Source organism: Diadema antillarum, unplaced genomic scaffold, assembly GCF_040938485.1.
Source record: "Diadema antillarum isolate AM-2024a unplaced genomic scaffold, OU_Dant_1.0 scf00000093, whole genome shotgun sequence".
Taxonomy (NCBI): domain Eukaryota; kingdom Metazoa; phylum Echinodermata; class Echinoidea; order Diadematoida; family Diadematidae; genus Diadema; species Diadema antillarum.
The window spans coordinates 2,512,683-2,535,650 of NW_027270982.1; the positions used below are offsets into that span (position 1 = coordinate 2,512,683).

At 38.9% G+C, this 22,968-nt stretch overlaps 2 protein-coding genes and 1 pseudogene across 2 annotated transcripts; 2 read left to right on the forward strand and 1 right to left on the reverse strand.

Moving 5' to 3' along the window:
- The first annotated feature begins 1 nt into the window (after nt 1).
- LOC139718328 (exosome complex component RRP42-like) lies at nt 2-7,477 on the forward strand (annotated as a pseudogene).
- Nucleotides 7,478-11,019: 3,542 nt separating this feature from the next.
- On the reverse strand, nt 11,020-14,956 carry LOC139718329 (mediator of RNA polymerase II transcription subunit 10-like). The gene is made up of 4 exons (XM_071629808.1): nt 14,793-14,956; nt 13,374-13,460; nt 12,721-12,823; nt 11,020-11,316 (listed from the first exon to the last, which is right to left on the reverse strand). The coding sequence occupies exons 1-4, from the start codon at nt 14,924-14,926 to the stop codon at nt 11,227-11,229; spliced, it is 414 nt and encodes a 137-aa protein (XP_071485909.1). The 5' UTR covers nt 14,927-14,956; the 3' UTR covers nt 11,020-11,226.
- A 389-nt stretch (nt 14,957-15,345) lies between these two features.
- Nucleotides 15,346-21,287, forward strand: LOC139718330 (cytosolic iron-sulfur assembly component 2B-like). The gene is made up of 5 exons (XM_071629809.1): nt 15,346-15,528; nt 16,915-16,994; nt 19,288-19,413; nt 19,948-19,993; nt 21,051-21,287. The coding sequence occupies exons 1-5, from the start codon at nt 15,402-15,404 to the stop codon at nt 21,146-21,148; spliced, it is 477 nt and encodes a 158-aa protein (XP_071485910.1). The 5' UTR covers nt 15,346-15,401; the 3' UTR covers nt 21,149-21,287.
- The last annotated feature ends 1,681 nt before the right edge of the window (nt 21,288-22,968 follow it).

The following is a 22,968-nucleotide window of genomic DNA, read 5'->3' on the forward strand; positions in this document are numbered from 1 at the left end:
CGTAGAACTGGCGACGACTAGTGAGTCCATCTAGCAGAATATCCAGCGTGAACAGATTGAAAACGGCCAAAAAATGGCATCTGTGCAGCTCGGTGAAGGGGAAAAGACATTCATAATACATGGCGTAAAAGTGGGTTTGAAAAATTCATTCTTATCGTGTTCTTCCCATTCGTTTTTGTACCATGTGCCATGCCCGAATTCTTTATTGTCATAGTCCCACTAACGTCTTTTTATGTTACCAAGATGTACCGGTATCTCCTCTTCATGAAGCTTTTTTAGTACCGCCGACCGGTATAACTTACTTTAAACGTCTAGTCTAGATCAGATAACTATACACAGCCCAGTCGCTGTATCCCCACGGCGTCTGGTCGGGCTAAGATCAGAGGGTGCGTTCGAGCGCTCTAAAGCGAACCAAAGCGAACTGAACCAAAAAGCGTACCGTACCATGCTGCCACTCCAGTTTTGGAGCGTTCGAGCGCTCTTTTATTTTGAGAAAGCGTACCTCACGAGTTATTTTTAGAAAAGGTCACGCATTTTTGTAGCAAGAATGTCATCCACCTGGTGCTTGAACTACTTACAGCTGTCCCGAACAAAGAGAATGATGTTTTTGCATTGTAACATATTTGCATGATACGCGCATGCTTTACAGTGAATACAGTGAACTTTTGGTACGGTACGCTTTTGCTATTTGGTACGCTTTTCACGGTTTTGGAGTACATCAGGAAGTGGTCGACTTTTGGCTCAATATAGTATGGTACGGTACACTTCAGGAGTGTTCGAGCGCTCCTCTAACGCGGGTACAGTACGGTATGGTACGCTTTTATGTAGGAGAACGCTGGAATGCACCCAAAGAGCTAGTAGGACGTAGGAGAGTGGATCGTAGACACCGGACCCTCTTTTTTTCTTTTCGTGGTTCTGAATTCCAGTCTCAGAGGATAAAATTTCGCCCAAAAGTAACACCAATTATTCACAAAGTCCTGAAAATTACGAATTTAGCAAAATTATGAAATTTAATATTCACTCCGATTTTTTGAAAATTTAGTTAAATTTAGATCTTTAAGTTGTCTTATCTTTCAGGAATAGTGTGGTGTAAAAGCGCATTATAATTCCAGACCCCAGACCCCAGACAAGCTAGTCAAGAAGCATAGTGAGTGTGAATTGTTGAATTTTGTGAATTATTTATCTTTTTTGGAGAAGTTGTAACAGGCATACGAAACTTCGAGATGTGGAGTGAAGGAAGGAGGATATTGGTTGAAAACAGTGTCCATCTTGCATTGCTATGGTGACCCAAGGGGTGACCGGAGGTGAAATTATGTCATTCATGAAGAATTTTAGATTTATACACAATTGTTTGCAACACAGTGGACTAGAGCAGTCATAAAATGTTGCTCCTGATTGTGGAGTGACCATGAGCAGATATGGTCAGAGAATTGACGAAAACAATTCTTAGTAAAGTGTTGCTCTTTAACCTATCCTGCACGGGATATGTTTTGAGAGTTTGCTGTTACAATTAATGACTCTGCTGCTGATAGTGTTGGCTTGATATTTACTCTACAAGTACAAATCTTGATACTTCATTACACAACAGGACAACTTACGATCTGATGGCAGATCCTGCAGATCTTATCGCAACATGGAGCTGGAGTGTGGTGTGGTATCCAACACAAGTGGATCAGCAAGACTGATTCTGTCAGATACTCAGGTAAGATACCATATCACAGGTTTTGATTTCATATACTTTGTCACATCATTTCATTTGTTCTGGTTTTCAATACTATTTGAAACCAGAAAAGATTTGTAAAAAAAGTGACAAAAATTTCCTTTTTTTGTTCTTTTACAAGAAGTACATACTTGTATACATCAAGACATTCAGAACTTGGCAGTCATAAAGCAAGCTTGCACCTCATATTTCTTGGTTGATGAACAGTGATATCAATCATTTAAGCAAATAGGCCTTGGAGATACAGCTACAAGTAAGAATGACATTCATAAGAAATAAATTCAGACAACAGGCTGATATTTGATTTACCCTCTTTTTAAAACTAAATAGGTCTTGTGTGTTGTGTAATGTTATGAATATGTGGGTTCTATTGATAACATGCATGGTAATGAATTAGTGATGTTTTGGGTAAATTTGCTCCAATACTCAGATGAGTAAAGTCAAAATTGAATACTGGTTGTGGTCTTTATGTCCTAGTCCTAATTTGTCCTTTACAAAAGCAACTCAAGACATCTACAGATATTGCTCACTTTCTTGCCTTACTTCCCAGGTAAATCAGCAATAATTGAAAAGAAAGAAAATCTGATCAGTAAGCAAGGATACAAACTTATAACTCGATCATAATTCAAGATTCAAAACTCAGAATAATTGGTTGTCACTTCAGTGCCATGTAGTTCTATGGTATAAATGCATGGTGTCTACTTCACAGGTATTGGTCGGTGTGAAAGCAGAGATGGGACCCCCAGCAGAGTCTTGTCCATACCAGGGTTCCATCGAGTTCTTTGTTGATTTCTCAGCAAATGCCTCACCCAAATTTGAAGGCAGGGGAGGCACTGAGCTGGCCACAGAGATTGCCAATATGCTGGGGATGGTGTACAAGGATGAGAAGGTTAGATATGAATTGAGGTGCATTTGGTCTAATGCTGTGTGAAGGTGACTGCTAGTGTAATTGTTCTTTAAGCACACATTTCAAGAGTAATTCTGGTGTAAATAGAGTAAGTAAGATACAAAGCAACAATTCAGTGAAGTTTTGCAATTTTGGACACATTCATTTAGTATCAGCCGCATTTGAAAGGAAATACTGGGTAAGATGTTATTACAGTTATAGTCATGAGTCAGTGATCGCACATTTGCAGCCTCATCCATATCAAACATGAAAGCCCAAATATAAGATTCAAACTTTCGAAATCCATTTGTATACATGCATAATATATCTACATTCAAGGTATTTTCAACATTATTCATTTACGAAATTGTGCTCATAAATTGGATGATGTTCAAATGAAATTGGTTGAGTTCATTCCAAAGCATAGTCTTGTTTGCAAAAAATGTAGGATTTCTTTTTTTTTTCCTTCCCAGAAATTGGATTACAAGTCTCTCTGTGTGATTCCAAGGCAATGCTGTTGGACGCTATATGTTGACATAGTGGTACTCGAATGTGGAGGCAACTTATTTGATGCCATTGCTCTTGCGGTCAAAGCTGCTCTTTTCAATACAAGGTACTTGAAATGACAGTATCATTTTGTCACTTTGTTGGATATGCTAAACCTGTATCTGAGGAAGGCCTGAATTTTCCTGTCCTCTAAGGGGCACTTTAATACTTTCATGATATTGATCGTTACACTGGTTACAGCACGTTTAGCCCATGACATGCTTTATGTTATGTCCAAGCTGTCAATGAATTATTGTGCAACATTATCGCACAGGTACTTAAAATCCTCATTATACCCCCGCCAAAACGAAGTTTGAAGGGGGTATATAGGAATCAGCGGACGGTCGGGCGGTCGGTCGGGCGGTCGGGCGGTCGGGCGGTCGGTCCGTTGCAAATCTTGCGTCGCAAACTACTTCCTCAGTTTTCAACCGATTCCCATAAAACTTGGCACAGATGTGTGGCCTTGGGTTGTAGATGTGCAAGACGTATTTTTTGACAGTACCCTAAAGTACGTTTGCCATGGTAACGGCATATTATGGGCAAAAATGGGTACAAATCTTGCGTCGCGAACTCCTCCCACAGTTTTTGATCAATTTTTATGAAATTAGGTACAGATGTTCATCTGAATATGTTAATGTGCAAGACACATATTTCCGCAGTGGCAAAAAGTGCGTTGCCATGGTAACGGCATGTTATTGGTAAAATATAGGGCAAAATGCTTCATGGCAAAACTGCTTCATCAGTGTTCTTCCAATTCTCATGGAATTCATATTGAATGTTTGTCTTAGGATATAGGTCAGCATGACACATTTCTTGACAGTGACAAAAAGTATGTTGCCATGGTAACAGCTCACATATTATGAGCCAAAATGATGGAAAATTTTGTGTTGCAAACTACTTCCTCAGTTTTTTGCCCAATTTCCATGAAACTTGGTACAGATGTGTGCCTTTGGTTTTAGATGTGAAAGACGCATTTTTTGACAGTACCCGAAAGTACGTTGCCATGGTAACAGCATATTAATGGCAGAAGATCAAGGAAAGATCTTGCGGATTTAACTACTTCCTCAGTTTTTTGACCAAAGCTTATGAAATGTGGCACACACCTTGATCTTGGTGGGAAGATGTGGAAGACATATTTTTCGGACGTGTCGGAAGCTGCGTTGCCATGGTAACGGCATATAAATGGCAGAAGATCAAGGAAAGATCTTGCGGATTGAACTACTTCCTCTGTATTCGACTGAAGCTCATGAAATGTGGCACACACATTGGTCTTGGTGGGAAGATGTGCAAGACATATAGATTTTTTGGACGTGTCGGAAGCTGCGTTGCCATGGTAACGGCATATTAAGGCGGAAGATCAAGGAAAGATCTTGTGGATTGAACTACTTCCTCAGTTTTTGACAAAAGCTTATGAAATGTGGCACACACAATAGTCTTGGTGGGGAAGATGTGCAAGACATATTTTTCGGACGTGTCGGAAGCTGCATTGCCATGGTAACGGCATTTAAATGGCAGAAGATCAAGGAAAGATCATTCCTTGGGTAAGACTGTCGTCACGGGGTGGGGGTAGTAATCACAATAAGTGATATTTCTAGTTTGTTATGATGCAATAAGACTTTCTGTGTTGGATAGATTTGTAAAAAAAAAGAAGATATTGAATTAAATTTACAGTTGGGATTCATGTTTTGACAAAGTATCCTTTCACCAGTTTGCATTCTGCTCAGGGACGGAAAGTTATGAAAAATTGTCAATGTTACAGTAATTGGTTCCAAATAGCATGCCAGACTTGAATTCAACATAAACACATACTTATCTCTTCTACACTCTGGGTGTCTAGAAGTCTTGAATTTTACATACTCAACCGCACTTACCAAAAAACTACCGGGCAGGTATGTTTTTATTCTAGATAGAATTTGGAGTTATTGGTGCAAAGGTGAAAGGTGTAGTTTTAACTTCTAATGTACCAGTACTTTTTAAACCGCCAAGGACGGGCTGATTTTGCTGCAACATGCAATTCCCATAGACACTTGCCCGAGTATACTCGGGAGTCATCCTCAACAGCTTAATTGAGTGCATGAATGTGGGAAACACAGAGGAGGTATGTATTATTTTCAATTCGCAGTTAAAAAAAAAGAGAAAAGAAAATTGTTACCTGTATTGGCAGTTTTCTCCCATATATACGCTGGTCAAAATTCCATTCCTGATCGAAGGGTTCTCATTGCAAATTACGCACTCTTCTTGGATATGATATAGAATACCAGATGTGCGTGTGCAGAGGGACATGGATGGTACAGAGGACATTGAAGTTTCCGACAATCCTCACGACTACCACAAGCTGGATACCCAGCAGCTTCCCCTCCTGGTAACAGTCAGCAAGGTGAGGAGTGTTGAATATTCCACTTTGTTTATGCAATCACTCAAGATACATGTTGCTGTTTATGATTTTGATAAAAATATGAACAGATACTTATTCATCTCCTGTAAAACCAGAAATATTTGCAGCATGAAATTTCAATGCATGCTGTAATAATTTCTGTCAACTCAATCTCTTTGAATGCCATCAACCAAATGTGGTGGTGGCTTGAATCATTGTTCACCCTGTAAAATAGTTTTCTACTGGTGCATTTGGAAGTCACTTGCATAGCTATTTCATTGCCTTTTCAGAAGCAAACAAAACAAAACAAAACAAAGCTAAGTAAAAAAAAACAACCCACATTTGCCTGTGATGTACACTGTAAGTCAAACAAACCCACTCAGGTGACTGAGGTTTGACAGTTTCCCCATGAAGGACATTGTGATGTACTGTACAGGGAGGATTTTAGGGATTGAATGAGCCCTATGGAAGTAAAGCTATTTTAAATTTAAAGCACCCCAGGGGATATGCAGATTAGTGACCAAAGGATGGCAGGGACTTATACCAGGCAAAGCTGATTCTGTACAGACAGCTGATCAGACACTGTCTTGTCCTGATGTAATCCTAGAGTGTGTCCACTGAGCTCCAACACTACATGTAGAGTTCAGTGAGTGTGTCCCATTGAGTTGAGCATGAATTGCTTGGTTCTCTGTCCCTCCAGGTCGGCCAGGGTCACATCGTCGATGCACCCTCCAAGAGGAAGCCTGCAGCATGGCCTGTCTTGTGGTGGCTGTCACCACAGAGGGCGCTATTGATGGTTGTTGTGAAAAAGGGCTCTGGGAGTTTGGCTGTGGAGAGCATCCATGATATGCTGATGGTGAGGAACCAGTTCTACCCCCCCTTCCCCCTCCCCCCTTCCCCCCCCTCCCCCTCCCCTTCCCCCTCCCCCTTCCCCCTCCCCCCCCCCCAAAAAAAAAAAATGCAATTGCACTCCATGTGCATGTTGACTTTGAAAAATCAAAGTGGGTAAAATCAAGCAAACATAATTGTAGAAATGTTCATTAAAATTGGACACACATGATTAGAAAGTTGTGGAATTTTGAATTTAGCAAAGTGGGTAAAATTAAACAAATGTAATGGTAAAAAATGTTCGTTTAAAATTGGGATCACTTTTCGTGTTACCTAGAACCGTGATATTGGTTTCATGTTAAATGAGGAAACCAACTGAAAATTTATATTCAAGTCAGTGAAGACTTGTAATCACCTCAAAATTACTTTTCATACTAGTTGTAATTAAAATTATTGTGTAATGAAAACATGTATAAAACTGTACTATCCCATGCTCTTCTTTCCTTACCCAGTTTTTATGTAGCTGACAGCAAAATTACCATGTACAGTGTATTTCTATATTGCCTAAAACCAGCAGTAGTAGGAAGTGGAAGTGCACTTTATGCTTTTTCCCCAAAGGTGATGCATGTATAAGCTGGCTTTTGTGCAGTTCCAACTTAATACATGTATTTTTTTTTGTTTTGTGTAGTTTTGTTGTTTGTTTTTTTTTGGAGGGGGGTGTCAAAAATTGTAATGTCATATGTGGTGGCATAGTTGAATGCTGGATGTATTGTAGCCCGATGGAGCACAGCGTCCCTGTGCACCAGCGCGACACTTGTGTACAGTGACAGGGCTGTGTATAGTTAGATGTATTGGAGATGATTGTTGATATTTTAAGGTGTGAAATCTCTGAAATGATTTTGTAAGATTGGTGTGCCCTCACCAGCTCACCTTGGACTATATTATTCTCTTTAGTCTCTTGATGTTTGTAAATCCTCCCTGCAGACAGCAAAACAGATTGGAACTGATCTGAACCAACATCTACAACAGTTTCTCAAGAAGGAAGGGGACAAAACGTCCAGCAAGGGATTTCTGACTTGATGCGGGGCAGTGCAGTGCAAGAGAGCCCTCATTGTCAGTTTATATGGAGTGGTGATCTGTTGACTGATAGGAAGCAGTCATGTGAGGATGTCTTTGATATTGTCGACACCTGGAAGAGACAAGATGGTTTTTGTGATCCTGTGTCAAACTCCAGACTCATCAAAGCTAATCATGGCATCAGATGTGACACGTTATTGCCATTCACTTGCTCCTACAAGACTTTCTCAGATTCGCTGTACACGTACCTGGAAAAACGGGCAATCCAGTACGGGCTGCCGACCAGTTTACCCTGCCCTGCGAGAAAGTTGTGTGCCAGGATTAACAGATCAGCTTGTGGTCACGTGTTCCATGCATTACAGATGTTTTCAGATGCATGTGACGATCATATAGTGGCTTTAAACTTTTTGCTCTGTGGCCCATTATCTTGATGAGCTTCATACGGGGGCACTCTTTCTAATACTGAAGATGCATGAAGTGATCCCTGCTTGTTTACTCTTTTGGAACATGGAAGACACTGGGCAGCAACACCATTATATGGCTGTATAACTTGTAATGTCATCATGTACATTCACTACCTTTATCCAAAGGTGAAAATCTATAATAAATGTAGTGAAATGAAAATATTTTGTAACAAGGCAAAGTTGTGATATTGGTCAATTTCTTTCTGATACATTGTACGACTGTATTATGAATCCTTTGAAGTTAGCATGTGAATGTGAAAATCTTCATTCACTCTGTTGTACTGCTCAATAATGAAACATACATGTAGTACTCTGCTGTCCAATGTCTGAAATTCACTGCAGTCCAACCTGTGAAAACAAAGCACCGAGTGTGCATTATCTGGCTCTGATGTACTTGTGTATCCATGTTGATAACTCGAATTCCACAGAGCCACATTGCACCAAAATTACAGAAAATACTTATTACATATACAGTCAACCTTGCTCAAGTCGACCTTGCGTAAGTCAAATAATCGCCCAAGTCGAAGTCTCTTCCAGTCCTCTTTATATTCTCTTGACTTTAATCCCTCATAAGTCTAAGTTTCTCTAAGTTGAAGCTATTTCTTCAGTCAAAATAGATTCAACTTAGGCAAGGTTGACTGTAGCTTATTTCCAATCACTTACATAAATTCAAACCAAATCGGTTTTCAGGAGGCATTGATATCAACAGCGACTTTCATGTTGTTCCTCCAAACAACTCTTTCTTTATGAGCTAATTTGCAATCGCAGCGTACGCTGCCTGCACAATCCGAAACTTAAGTTACCGTAACCTACTAATTTTTTATTCAAAGGTCTATATTTATGTGAGTGATTTGAAAAATGAGCTCAACTTGAGACACACAAATTGTTGGTTTACCCACCTCATTTTCCTCCCCCTAGACATGCACACACACTTAAACACTCCACCAGATACCAGGTAGTCATATCTTCATGGAACAAGGCCAGTGGAGATATAACCCAGAACCCAGCTCCACGATGTAACAATGTACTGTATACACCGAATATTTCACAAGGTTTTTATTTTTGCGAATTTCGCCAGTCAGGTGCTATTTGCAAATTGAAAGAGTGATACATTTCTCTGTTCAGTACTGTGCTCCACAATCACAAATTTAAACCACTTGTAAAATTTCCAGAAAGACCCGATTTGTGAAAATGTAGACTTGCTAAATATATGGTGTATACAGCGTTTATGAAAACATCACATGCCAAAAGGACACACGATAACCTTTTGTAGAGATTGTTCATTCTTGCTGGGTAATCTTTAATTATACAGATTATTTTACAGTACATACACATTATGTGAGTACATAAATTGTACTCACAGTGGACAAAGTGCTGTCAAATAAATATGTACAACACCCGACCAAACATGTTGCCTGTAGACCATTGTTATCAATTCTTTGTGTGTGTGTGTGTGTGTGTGTGTGTGTGTGTGTGTGTGTGTGTGTGTGTGTGTGTGTGTGTGTGTGTGTATGACGTGGGTACATTGTACAGAATATATGTGGTCTCTTTACATGTCTCTTGTGTATCCAAAGGAGACCAGGATGATACAATTAAACATTGTTATAACAAGGTCGGATATAGGGAGATCCTGATACCAAGGAGGTCGAAGAGATGGAGTAACAACAGAGTTATTCCCTTTGATCCATGTTCGAAGCCACTGCTCAAAAATATTTGAAGCATGTGCCGAACAGGATCTGCCACGCTGATACGAAGACAATTGACTCTTGTCTCATTGCATAATCACCAGCCACTTTCAAAGGAAGATACGTCTTTGTGATGGTAATTACTTTTCGCTATCCCTTCTATTTAAAGCTAGGTGGTACAGACACAAGGATGCGCAAACAGAAATTGAGGAAAAAAATGCTGAAATGAAGATGAAAATTACTCGATTGGGCATATGCGGGCACTAATCTGATATATATATCAATAAAGAATTATACTTGAAGATTATTACATGTTAGTTTCATTTGGGGAAATTAAGTCGAAAAGTGATAAAACCAGCTTTCCAGGATGGTACAGTTTTAAACATTTTCACATAATACAGCTCTGATTTACACTTTTGCTTTACATGCTTTATTATTAAGTGAAATCTCATTTCATTTAATAAATAAATAAGCAAAATACGGCCAACATTTTGGCAACATTCAAAATGAATCTTCAAATTGCTCAGCAAAACGGCGGCTTGGAATATTGATTATCAAAGGCACAAGTGCACCTGTGGAATTCTTTTGCACATCAATAGAAATCTGACATCTGTTTGAATAATTACAGCCAGTTGGAACTCCATGTATAAAACCTTTCTTGCTGATACAAGGCAATTTTGCATGTCCCGGTCCTTTAATATTCTCTTGTTTTTAGACCTGATATGACATGATACCCTATAAACAAGTAAATTTCAATGGTCCAAAGCAGCTTGTCTTTACAAGGTCCCCCTGTACATGCACTAACATTATGTAACAATGCTGTAAGAGCCGACTTGAGTCACAGCACAACTCTTTCTCCCCCATCAAAACCCAATAGTGATTAATTCCTACATAACAAAGGTGTATGATGGAATTGTGGCATGAACACTGTACAATGTATTACTATCACATGATTGAGAATCAACATTTGACTGAACACAGACTGGTGGCAGGTCTTTCAGTTTCTACAAACAGGTGGCCTTAGAAGTGAGTGTACACAAGAAATACTTTGAACTTTGGGTGGACATCATGTCATCTCAATACAACTTAATTCTGCATGAAATACTGTACTACAACCTGAAATATTTTATGTAACAAATAATGATCATTAGCAATCAGTTGTCAGCGGACATCTTCTGACCTTTACAATCCGGGCATACTCTGACAGATGTATAACTTCCTGTTGAGTCTTGTTATATAAGTTAGGGAGTGAATTCTAGAGACAGCCCTCAATAATATGAATTATTTGTACACCAATTCATAAAAGGTTTTCAGAGCATTCCAGAGCACCTCCCACTGTCAGAGTCTGCCTACTATTGAGGGACTGCTGACTGCAGTGTCCCACCTGATGTCATTCACACTACGTATCCTCCAGCCTACTATTCATTTCCTCCCTCCTCCTGACACTGTAACGCTGTCTTCAACATTCTGGTTCACATCCATTGCAGATCACTGCCATCACTTGATAAGGTTTTCCTCACTATCAATCCTGATGGGAAACATTCCATCCTACACAGTGTTTTCTCTTCCCTCCACGACACTGTTCAACTCGACATCATGACTATGGTTGCAAGTCACTGCTTGACGAGGACAGAGGGTAGATTGCATCATGTATCCCCAGCTCTCGCTGACTTGTACCTCTCGATCTCCTCAGGAAACATCTTCCCCAACTCTGTGATGAGTGCCTTCTTGAATTTCTGGAAAAAGAAAGAGATGTGGAAAGGAAATGATGCAAGTTGAAGTGAATGGCAGTGGGAGTCTTTGACATGGTGGCATTACAACGTACGTGCGTTCACAAAGTCTATGTAAGCACACATTTCAGTGAATTAGTAACATATGATGCTTTCAATCATTTACTGCAGTCACAATGCACACAAACACACACACACACATACATTAAAAAAGGAGAGGGAAAGAAATGGATTAACCCTAAAAAGACTGGGCTATTTTGGTAGCTCGAAAGACTGGGGGGGGGGGGGGGGGGGCCTAAAGGGCCCCCCCTTAAGATCTCGGCCGTGGATCGCGCGATCGCCGCGGAAATTTGCACAATGGTAGTGTGCGATGTAATCTACAAGATCGTATATTTAAATGTTCCAAAATAGTCTTCTTTTATTTTATTTTGATTAATTATGCTAATTTATGCGAGAAATCAGACTTTTTTTATCTAAATCAGTAAATAAAGCTCCAAAAGTGCTCATTTTTGGTCTAGATATTCTTTGTAGCATTCTTAGTAAATGTACTTGAAAAAAAATTCGGTATCAAAATTAATTTCTTATTTATTTTATTGTTTTATGAATTTCTTATGTATTTCTTTGTTTTTTCGACCTTTTGTTTTTGTTGTTTTTTTCAGCAAAATTTGTGGCAGACCCTTTTTGAAGCATAATACTACTAAAACAAATTGATTTTAGCCATTGAGAGTAAAAATAAGCATATTTATATGAACCATGTGATAAAACCCAATTTGTATTGACTTTGTACACAAAATCACATTTTGGAGCCATTTTCGGTCTCACGTGCATGTACAAAAAGTTATGTAACTTCAGAACCGTACCCCCGGGCGTCACAAATTTGGTGTCAAAATGTGCGGGAAACTCGAAAGAAAAAAGTCATAGAGCATCGCGGCGAGAGCATTGCGTGTTGCTGAGTAATCGCGCGAAATGTCGAGGGGGGGGGGCCTTTTAGGCCCCCCCCCAGTCTTTTTAGGGTTAAGTCATGCAATAGTCTTGTCTATTCCCAGACACAAAAACATATACCCTTTAATATCTTAGTGATATTTTAATGGGAACACAGCACTAATATGTTTTGTCTGTTTTTATTTCTCTTTTCACGGATTATAACTTGTCATTACAAGTTCAATGAATTAAAACTCATTCTACACCCACGGTGCTTGAGGGTAACAGGCAAAATAATTGCCTCAATTTGACACTTTTCACTGAAATATTACTTTCACACATCTATTTCAAATGGCTGTCTTTAACTTGCTCTCACTCACATGTACTATAGCCAGACCACAAAAATCAGTTTAAATGGAGTTTATATAGAGGGATTTGCTTCATAATTACAATGAGTGAAGACCTGGAACCAAACTCCAGGTGTCTTACCCTAAATGTTTCTATTTTTCCTTTGACAAGCTCGTTCTTTGCCACAGCTCGCTCCATGCAATCTTTGGTGTACAGCTGCGGATTCTTTCCTTGATCAACGTACCTGTGGGAGAGAGATTCCATCAAAAATGTGGCAGATACATATTGACAAAGTGCCTAAAACATAACTACAATATCTGAGCCACACTTTATGACAAACAATACTCATGGATCCTGAAGGTCACAGGAGAAATGTGGAAAAGCTTTATGTACTCTTTTTTTGTACAGAGTGTGAAACACACCACCTCCAGGGTATTCAACTCCAATCTTTGTAAAGAGATCAGTTGGTTCTTTTACATGTATGACCTCCACAAAAAAAAAACAAACAAAAACAAAACTGTTATCATTTCCTTTCGTTGATCCTATGCAAGGGGTGGCGTTTTGCCTCTTACAAAAAGGAGGTGGCATGGCAACACACAACAACAGCTCAGTTTCACTGGTCATCAAACCCAACCAAGACTTCTTCAGAGGCAAACTTACTACTGATTAAGCCAATCCATGACTTCTTTTGCTAATGTTGACATTGCAACCAATAATTTCAGCTAAAACTTGACATTTATATGCCATTCTGATAACCGCTGTGGGCCATTACTGCTAAAATGATAAAAACTTACTCATAGATTAGCTCCAGGGGTACTTGGACATCCTGGACCTGACTCTTATTCTTGTCAAGGTCCTGAAGCACAGTGACCAGTGAGTTCCTAGGATAGGATAGAGGTGTACAAAGAGTTCAGGACAAACACATCAAGGGCGAGGGGCCGCATCATAACAGACAGATGAACAAATCAGGATCACAAATCACCATTTCAAAATATTACCTCCCCCCCCCTGCCATTTTCTGAAGCGCTCTACCAGTAGGTTTTACTATTGCAACTATGCAATTGTGCAATTATGCAATTATGCAATATGCGCCGGACTCGTAGACTAGCCTCACAGAGAGTTGTATGGGCCAAAATCGCCAAAAATGTGACACAAAAATGTAGAAACGCTAAGAAATTCACATTTGGAAGAAGATGTCGATTTATCAAAATGTTCGTGTTAGACCTTTTACCGTACAATACGATGCCTCATGCCTCATTTGCCGATTTTCTCTTTGTCGTCGGCTCAGTACGAATGTCTACAGTGAATCGTGTATGGGTATGAATTGTGATTCTGGTGCATGGACACAATGCGAAAGACGTCAATTATTCCATTACAAAAATTGTGTCCGGAATTATAATAATGTGATTTTACACCGCACTAAAAGAAAATTTTTTGTAGAGGAGTGACCTTGAATTCTATTTTCCATTTATAGGAGTGAATAATTTACATACTGTAATTTTGCAAAATTAACAATTTCAGGACTTCTCCTTTATTATAACAAAGAAGAAAAAAAAAAGATAAAAGCACTCAGAACAGAGAGCACAGACCTCCGCCATTTATGTCATTGCACAGCGCCTTGCCTAAGGAGAGCACGCGTTTTAGTGCGCGCATGTATGTATAAAACATCCATTACGCGCACCTTTGAACCCCAAGTTCGTTGACCTAGAATCTAGTTTAAGTTATAATTATGCCGAAAGACGAAAAATCCCTCAAAAATCCATAAAAATTCCTGGATCACTGCCAAAATTGAATGAGGTGTCCCTTGCTTCAATATCGACATTTTATGCTAGTTTCAGTTTAATCCGTACACAACTTTTTGAGTTATTTTGCAAACAGACAAACCAATGCCGATGATGCATTATCACTTGTCTTGACTTTACCTCCTCCTTTCTTGAATCCTTGCTTTGGCGCAGGTATTATACAACTTACAAGAAACACAAAATAACAAAACAAATGTCATATTTGAGCTGCGCCGGGTATGAACATAAAAAAGTTGTTGAATGGTGAACATCTAACACTGTCAAAAGCATGAAACTAACGTTACACTGCACTGTGGGGGTGTAGAATCTGTTCTAAGTTTAAACACAGCCTGCTTGCTTGAAATAAGCCTGCGCCTGTCTCTGGTCGGGCTACCATACATTGATGTACAAGCATGGGACTGACTGACTCACAGTTTTTGATTCAGAGGAGCTTGCCCCTGTTGCTGAAAGTCGCTGACCGCAACACCAAGCTGGCGAGTGATCTCGATAAATCTCTCCAGGTTCTCTACCAGTGGGTCAAACTTCTCCGACTGGGAGGACGACATAATGAGTGATGAAAAGGCGGAGAGTATAATTATTATTATTAATGCAGGGACCAGGACCTATCGATGTGATCGATGACCTTCGGTGATGATCATGCATGTACACACAACCATATACGCCAGCGCCATGGACCTACAACCCATGTACGCACAAAGCATGCACATTGTATGTACGTGTACGTGAATGGATATATAAATGGGATCATACAGAACTCGTAACTACATGTACACACACAGAACTCTGTCTGTAGAGTTCTGTGAACTCCACACAGAATTCTACGTATGGGACCACGCGCCGTCGCTGATGGCGCTAGACGGCTATACATGTGTTGCACATATGCATAGTCAGTGGAACCTTCTGTACATTTATCTGCTGCAGTCTCATGTTATACACAACAATAGTAAATACTGCTAAATGCTACTAGCTGCATGAACATAAAAGTTATCAGTGGACCAGTGCTAAGAAGAGCTAGCAAAGATGGCCAATCGAGAAAGGCTGGATAATGTTAATCCAACAGTTCATGGGAAACTTAACAACAGACAGGTCTTGCCTTCTGAAGAAGATGACAATGTTGCAGATGCTATCGACACGAGAGAAGTCTTTGATATCCTTTTTGATGTGTAACAGTGTATCACCAAAAGTGACCACACTTTTTTTCTTTTTTCTTTTTCAGTGCTAAAATATTTTGATAATTTTAAGTCTCAATGTAATATTAAATAATCCAGTTCTGTCTAACGTTTAAAGTGTCTATGGATGACTATATAACCAGATAACCAATGTAGGATGTAGAGTAGAAACAACTGAGTATAGTAAGGGTGATGGATACCGGTATAAATTAGTAGGTGTCAAACACCGTGACACTGTACATAGTCTGTACATTGAAAGTCCAACTGCAAAGGACACTGACGCATATCGCGCATGAGACTATGCGCAGTGGTTTTGCATTCTTCACTGGGGATTTGAAGATGTTGAAATATTACTGAAAAACCCGGGTATGAGCTCAACAGCAAAACAATGATACTGTGCGTCATATTACAAAATGGCACATAGGAAAAGTATGAATGAATGTATACATTCATTTCACACGCATTGTCAATGGAGGGTAGGGGTGTTGATTTCAAAACTATGGAGCAACTGAGTGCGTCAAAATAACAACCCACGCGTTCGAAGCCGTTGTCTTGGAGCGTGTACCACAAATAGCATTTTCAATGCGCGCCTAGCCTGTGATTTCAGAGTACCAGTATTTTCTTTACATGTGAGTAAAAAATTTTAGGCAAATTGTGAGATATTTTAAGCATCTGTTGACAGAAAAACATTACACTCATCGGCACCCTGCGTATCATGGCTGTCGGTGTATAGAAAGAATAGGTATGCGTGGGATTAAGCGCCATAAGCAACAAAAATAGTAAAAATGAAGAAACGTAAACAAACTAACAAACTAAACACGGTTCAGTTACACATCTGCTTAGTAGATTACGAACACGACGCATGACTGAAATTCATGTTTATTACTTATTGAGGGGGGGGGGGTGCTGATCTTACGTGTAGCCCCAAGAACTGTGCCTGATACTGGATAGTCTGCCAACGTTGCAGAACTGTATCACCACAAAGCCTTTATAATATGTGGTACTTACTACTTGGAGTTTAATACTTAGATGTAGAGATGTAAAGCAGTTTATATTAGCTCCTCCAGGTATCACTGTTCCTCTGATATGGGCTGTACTTTATGGGATGGATTTTCGAATGTTTGTAAGGATAGCTTTGAACTGAATTAACACTAATTGATGCTGAGTCTAAGTGCTGTGTCTGGTAAGGATACTGTCACCCATTGTTGCAAAACAAATCAAAGATAAAAGGTGTTTATATCAAGGCTGTAGTGCAAGGCTATGTGACTTCTCCCATGCCCAGGTCAAACTGGAGGGTGTGAGTGTGTTCACCACATAGGCCAAGGTCTTCAAATTCTGTCCTCCTTAACACACTTTGTATCCACATTTGATCAGACACATCAATGACCCTGAGCATCCTCTTTCTCTTGAAGAGCTAAATGTTGTTCAACAAGCAGAAGTTGAGGTACCGTAATGTCTAAATCTTTTAACTCTTTATGTGCCACGTTCGCACGTCCGGCTCAGTCAACGGCGTGCCAACTTCGCATATTCTGCTCAACAAACAAAGCCGCCAAAACCGATCGATAAATTGCTAATTACTGCTAATCCCGCGGTACAATCAAAGCGTTTGACATGCTTTTGTTCCTCTCGCATACGGCTTGCATTCTATGTGGTGATTGACTATCAAGCGGTGTTCCTAACTAGATTTGCGTGGTACATTCTAAGTTTCTGTCACTATTTTATGTGCAAATGTCATGCCTTTACAGTAATGTAGCAACTGGTAATTCAAAAGAAAAACTGAAAATAGAATTGTTATGCATTGTATATGGAAGCAAAGTTTGGCATTCCTCTTTAACTTTGCTCACTATTATGTCCAGCTCAGAAATTTGTAGAAGTTAAACAAATTGGATATCAACACAGAATTCTTTCTCAAAGCATGACTACCTTCGTGTCTCAGAATAACGTGGCACATAGGGGGTTTCCACCATGGCACATAAAGAGTTAAAGTCAAAATTGACACAACATCTTTTTGAATTTTGTGAGTAATCATGTTTTCATCAAGGTTTAGGAGCAATGTGCACTCATGACTTTCTGTTTTGTGTTGTATTTATGTTTGTTCCTAGATGTTCTTATGTGTATTGTTTTTTATTAAATATTCAGTCCTTTAATTGTGTGTGCTTCCATGCCCATTTGTCTTTTGTGCATCTCTATACATGGAATCACAATCCTCAAGCCAAGGTTTGGCTTTTTAGCAGTTTCCTCAACATTTAATCATTGTGCATAAAATATGGCTGTATTGCCTCTATGAAATCAATGAATTGAATTGAATTGATTGTATAACATGGATATCATTTTTTTTTTTTTGGCCAAAATCGAAGAGCAACATACTCTTCAGGCCAGCAGCAGATGTATGATATTTGTACGTAATCCAGTCTTTTTTGTCAAATTTGTTGATTGTTACCTCAGGTATGCTGCATGAGATGAGGATTTGCTGAGTAGATGTCGCCACTTTCTACATTTTTTTTGTGCCTCCGCCACGAAGTGTCGCCGGAGGCATTATGTTTTCGGGTTGTCCGTCCGTCCTTCCGTCTGTAATCAATTTTGTGGACAGCGTATCTAAAAAACTGTTAGAGGTATCCTAATGAAACTTGGCATGTATTTGTATGAGTGGGCGAAGTTGTGCCTATCAACTTTTGGGTGCACATGCCAAAGGTCAAAAGGTCAAGGTCAAATGCTCAAAATTTCACTATTTCCCCTATATCTATGCAATGCCTAGAGGTATTTTCCTGAAACTTGGTGTATACATGAACTACCAAATAAATATTTCCCAGATAGAGCTTGGGTCATGAAGTCAAAGGTCAAGTAAAAATGTTAAAATTTCACTTTTTTCTCCATATCTCACAAATATTTCAAGGTATCTTCATGGAACTTATAGCCATGTACTGACTAGCAGTGATCATGTAGAGAATTTAGGGGTCATGGGTCGAAGGACATTGGTCAAAGGTCAAGGTTAACTCATCAAAATGTCATTATTTCTCTCTTATCTATGCAATGCCTGCAGGATTTTTTCTTGAAACTTAGTGTATGCATGTATTACCCAATTAGCAATACAGATTCTCTTGGAAGTTTCTTACCAGAAGGTCAAAGGTCGGTGAAAGTGCTAAATTTCACTTCTTCTTTAAACTCATAAAAGAGTCAAAAGTTAGGTACAAATCCTCAAATCCCCAAATACCTGCACTCTTAGACAGTATAGCCATTCATCCAAATAAACCTAGTTCAAGGAAAGTGAACACTCAATGCATTTGTGACAAACCTGTCATTTTAATATTTTACCAGTTATGTGAAACTGTCATCACACATTGTCAAGACATTGTGCTATAGACCTATTCAGACAACCATGCATTATGGCGGAGGCATACCAGTCGCCATAGCGACATTTCTAGTTTTTCTCAGCATGTCAGTCTGTCAAAACAGCAACAATTGTGGTAAAATTCAGCAATCTGTGGCCATTTTGAGAACACATCATTTTTACTCATACCCATTTGGGTTTGAAGACCTTCAAACCCAACCCAAATGTTCCAATATCCTTTTAGTAATGCTTTTCTTTTTCTTTTGCTATTTTTTTTATTATTATTTATAGTTAAAAACATCATGTTTGTGTTTGCAACAAGTCATTGCTGCAAGGGATAGTAGTCATTTACCGCAGTTTCATGTTCTTTTTTCCCCTTTTCTCTTCTTTGTTTCTCTGTTCTATCTAGGTTGATGATGAGGGGAACACAGTAAAAGTGACCTTCACCCCAACTATTCCACACTGCAGCATGGCTACTCTTATAGGACTTGCAATCAGGGTCAAACTACTCCGCTCCTTGCCATCTAGATTTAAGGTAAAAAAAGAAGAAAATAAATTATCAGTTGGGCACAAGTTACGTGCGATTGAAATATCATGCCAAATTGTGCATTTCATAGAGTTATACTTTACAAGACACTGGAGTTGCATGGAGTTTGCAATTAAACTATCACCACTGATAATGATCCAGTGTTTTCCTCATCCATCAACTTTCTCTGATGTCATGTTTGAAGTGCTTGCCAATGGTTTAAACTACATAATGCATCACTGAACACTGTAACTAATGCAGGCATATAATTTTCACCTGTAGTGGATAAAACCAAATTAATTGGCCATGTTCAGTGTGTTTGAAGAATAGATATGAATGCACCCTACCTTGAAGTATATTCCAAATGTGGATGCAGTTATGAGATTACATTATTTTTATTCTACTGTTTATGAAATCTGACTATTGCTTGTTATTGTCATGGATTGGGTTTTATATAAGAACTGTTGAGATAGATCTCCTTTAAACATAACATGTGTAGCAACATGTCTAATGTATGTTGGCATATTCTACTCCATAAAATAGGTTGATGTCATCATAAAGCCAGGCACCCATGTCTCTGAAAATGCAGGTAAATATGATTTTACTTTGTAACCTTTTACACACATACAATATTTCATTAGAGTGAGCCATTTTTCTTCTCTAGACTTACTCTCACAGAGAACTAGAGTTAAGAAATTGCATGTAAGGTCAGCTGAATCTGTGGTAATAATCATTCCTATTTTATAATTGAAAAAGGAAATAATGCAAGTTACGTGTACATATAATGCCGGTAATTTTTACAGCAAAGTAAAGCCAGAAAGTTGTGTAAATGGACAAGTTTAAATTCCATTTGTTGCTTTTGTTTCAATTCCACAACTCGTCTGAAAGTATCGATGCAAGGAAAGTGTGCAAATTTGGAAGTGCTTAAAAGCTGATGTAATATTCAATGTGTACTTCTGAAACAACAAGAACAAAGAAAAGTCACTGGGTTAAAGCTGTTCAGATTAAGCAGTGGGGAATAGTAATACAGTGCACTCCCATTATAACGAAATGCTCGGGACCGGCAGTTTTCTTTCGTTATAATGAAATTTCGTTATAACCGAACAAATGCAATATATAACGAAAACAGGGAACCACGTATATATATCATATTATGTTTGCTTTAACTCATCAAACACTGGAAAGCTATGTGAAATGTGATGGGATAACTGTATTACAATAATAAACGCAAGTTCCCCTCAGAAACTGTGCGTGACACAAGGAGCGAACACACAGTGGTGTGAAGCGTTCACCCATGCAGAGACACTATAAATGCATGTTCCACTACGTATTTTCGAAAGCAATTCGCATTTTGTTATTACGGAGCACATTTCTTTTGTTTTTCTTTGTCTGTGGCGCTCGGAAAAGACTTCGTTATAACGGAAATTTCGCTATAACCGTGTTTGTTATAAACGAATTTTTTACCATAGACTTTAATGGTGATAATTTTGGGACCAGAAGATTTACTTCGTTAAAACGAAATTTCGTTATAACCGTGTTCGTTGTAACGGGAGTGCACTTTGGTGCAGTGAGAGACGGCTGAGCACCACTCATTTGGCAAAAAGCTGTGCATTCTGTTCCCACTTTTGTCTTGCCTTTTCGATTAGTGAACAAGCAGCTAGCAGACAAGGAGCGTGTAGCAGCTGCCCTTGAGAACAACCATCTCTTGGAAGTCGTCAACCAGTGTTTAACGCAGAGAAACTGAGCTGAGGCAGCACTGAGGTTTTTAATACACACCGGATGTCCAGTCCCGATGTCCCGTCCCAGGTGCTGTGACAGGGGGCCATGATGGCAATCACAGGGGGATAGTAGTGTGATTGTTTGATATGGAGAAAGAGCGCAGATGCACCAGACTGGAGAGAGATCCTACTGTTATGTTTTCTAGCTTGTAAATGAAGGCGGGTAGCAGTTGTGGGTCTGAAGGCTGTCCTTAAATTTCCCAGGTTGTGGTGTGCATTGGTGCTGGAGGAGTCATAAAAAATAGATAAACAAACATAAGTGGCTTTCACTCTCCCAGTGAAAGTCATCTATGTTACAAAGAGAGTGAAATTTGTAAGTGAGAAATCTTTGCACTCAATGTGCAACCACTCCATGCTTCATTGTACAGTAAACTCTAGCAACAAGAATCTGCCTTTTCTAGGGTCAATATTATGACTGGAAACTTACTGTGTTTGCAGTATTTGCAACAAGGAGAGTAATGCTTTCTGCATGAGGTCAAGGTTGTGTTCAGATAAAGATCAGTGACCAAGGCATGCAAAGAGGGATGGAAGGGTAAGATGATGGGATGAAGGATGAAATGATATGAAAATGAATGTAATTACCTAGCTTCCAAACTTTATGTAGACTGATGCATTTTTGCTGAGAGAGGGATAACTGTGATATGCATTATAGAAACCCAGCAATTCACACCTGATTTGCTGTCACTATTTACTGACTCTCTTGAACAATTTTATAGACGAATAAGTAAAAATAGATATGTCACTGTGGAGGAACAAGTAGGATGAGTTCTTGAAGGTTATTTTAGTTTTGCTAGTGATTTCAAATTCTATTCAATTTTATTTCATACTTCTCATTATATGTTATATCAATATTACATCAGAAGTAAAAACACAAGTTCTTGTACCTTGTCAACAGTGTACAAAACAAACAAAAACAATATACAATGTACATACATGGTATATTCAGTAGTTATAATGATAATTGGTGGAAATCTTGGTTTGGGTGAATTAAAGATAACTTACATGTCATATGATTGGCATATTATTACTTTTCATTGCTTGCTCACACAAATGGCAGAGGTACACATTATTTTTCTATGTCTGTATTGTTATTTTGGCAGTATGCATATGCCATAATTTCCTGAATGCACCACAATGACTATGTGTATGACTGATGACAATACATGGTTGAGCAGATGGTCAATTAAAGGCTGCATATCAAGATTAAAGACTCATTCTTTTCATATAGAACTAGAAAAGCACTCAGCGCAGACTTCCACCAAGCAGCTCATTTCCACCCATTCTGTGATTTCTCACTGCGCAATAAAAATTGATTAACGGTCATTGTCATATAGTGTACAATAGAGTGATAGTGATACTAGATAATCCAGTTATTTTCTATTGATGAAGAATTCTTTAAAAAATGAAATAAAAATCCTGGATCCAGACGGTGATCCAGATCACTACCGAATTGAAATTATCTCTTCCTTGTGTCATTGTCAACCTTTCCTGAAAATTTCATCCAAATCCGTTCATAACTTCATGAGTTATTTTGCAAACAAACAAAAAGACAGACAAATCAACACTGGCAAAAACATGACCTCAGTGGTGGAGGTAGCACTAGTTTAAGAGGTATGTCAGTAGGTGCTGTTATGCTTATTAGATTAGCCATAAAGATGCACACCTTTTCGATTGATTGTTAAGACCACTGTTTGAAATCTGAACTTTTTCAATTTTTTCCGTAGCTAGAAAAAGTCAGTTGCTGCACATGTTGTAGTTCTTCAAAGAATTTATTAAAACTTGTGTT

What these genes read in the sequence shown, in the direction of transcription:
- LOC139718329 (XM_071629808.1), bottom strand. Translation starts at nt 14,926, where the DNA reads ATGTCGTCCTCCCAGTCGGAGAAGTTTGACCCACTGGTAGAGAACCTG. An exon ending in CCCCTGGAGCTAATCTATGA is followed by an intron (nt 12,824 to 13,373) that starts GTAAGTTTTTAT and finishes TCTCTCCCACAG; the next exon opens with GTACGTTGATCAAGGAAAGA. An exon ending in GAAAAATAGAAACATTTAGG is followed by an intron (nt 11,317 to 12,720) that starts GTAAGACACCTG and finishes TTCTTTTTCCAG; the next exon opens with AAATTCAAGAAGGCACTCAT.
- LOC139718330 (XM_071629809.1), top strand. Translation starts at nt 15,402, where the DNA reads ATGGCCAATCGAGAAAGGCTGGATAATGTTAATCCAACAGTTCATGGG. An exon ending in CCTTGCCATCTAGATTTAAG is followed by an intron (nt 19,414 to 19,947) that starts GTAAAAAAAGAA and finishes TCCATAAAATAG; the next exon opens with GTTGATGTCATCATAAAGCC. An exon ending in CCATGTCTCTGAAAATGCAG is followed by an intron (nt 19,994 to 21,050) that starts GTAAATATGATT and finishes CTTTTCGATTAG; the next exon opens with TGAACAAGCAGCTAGCAGAC.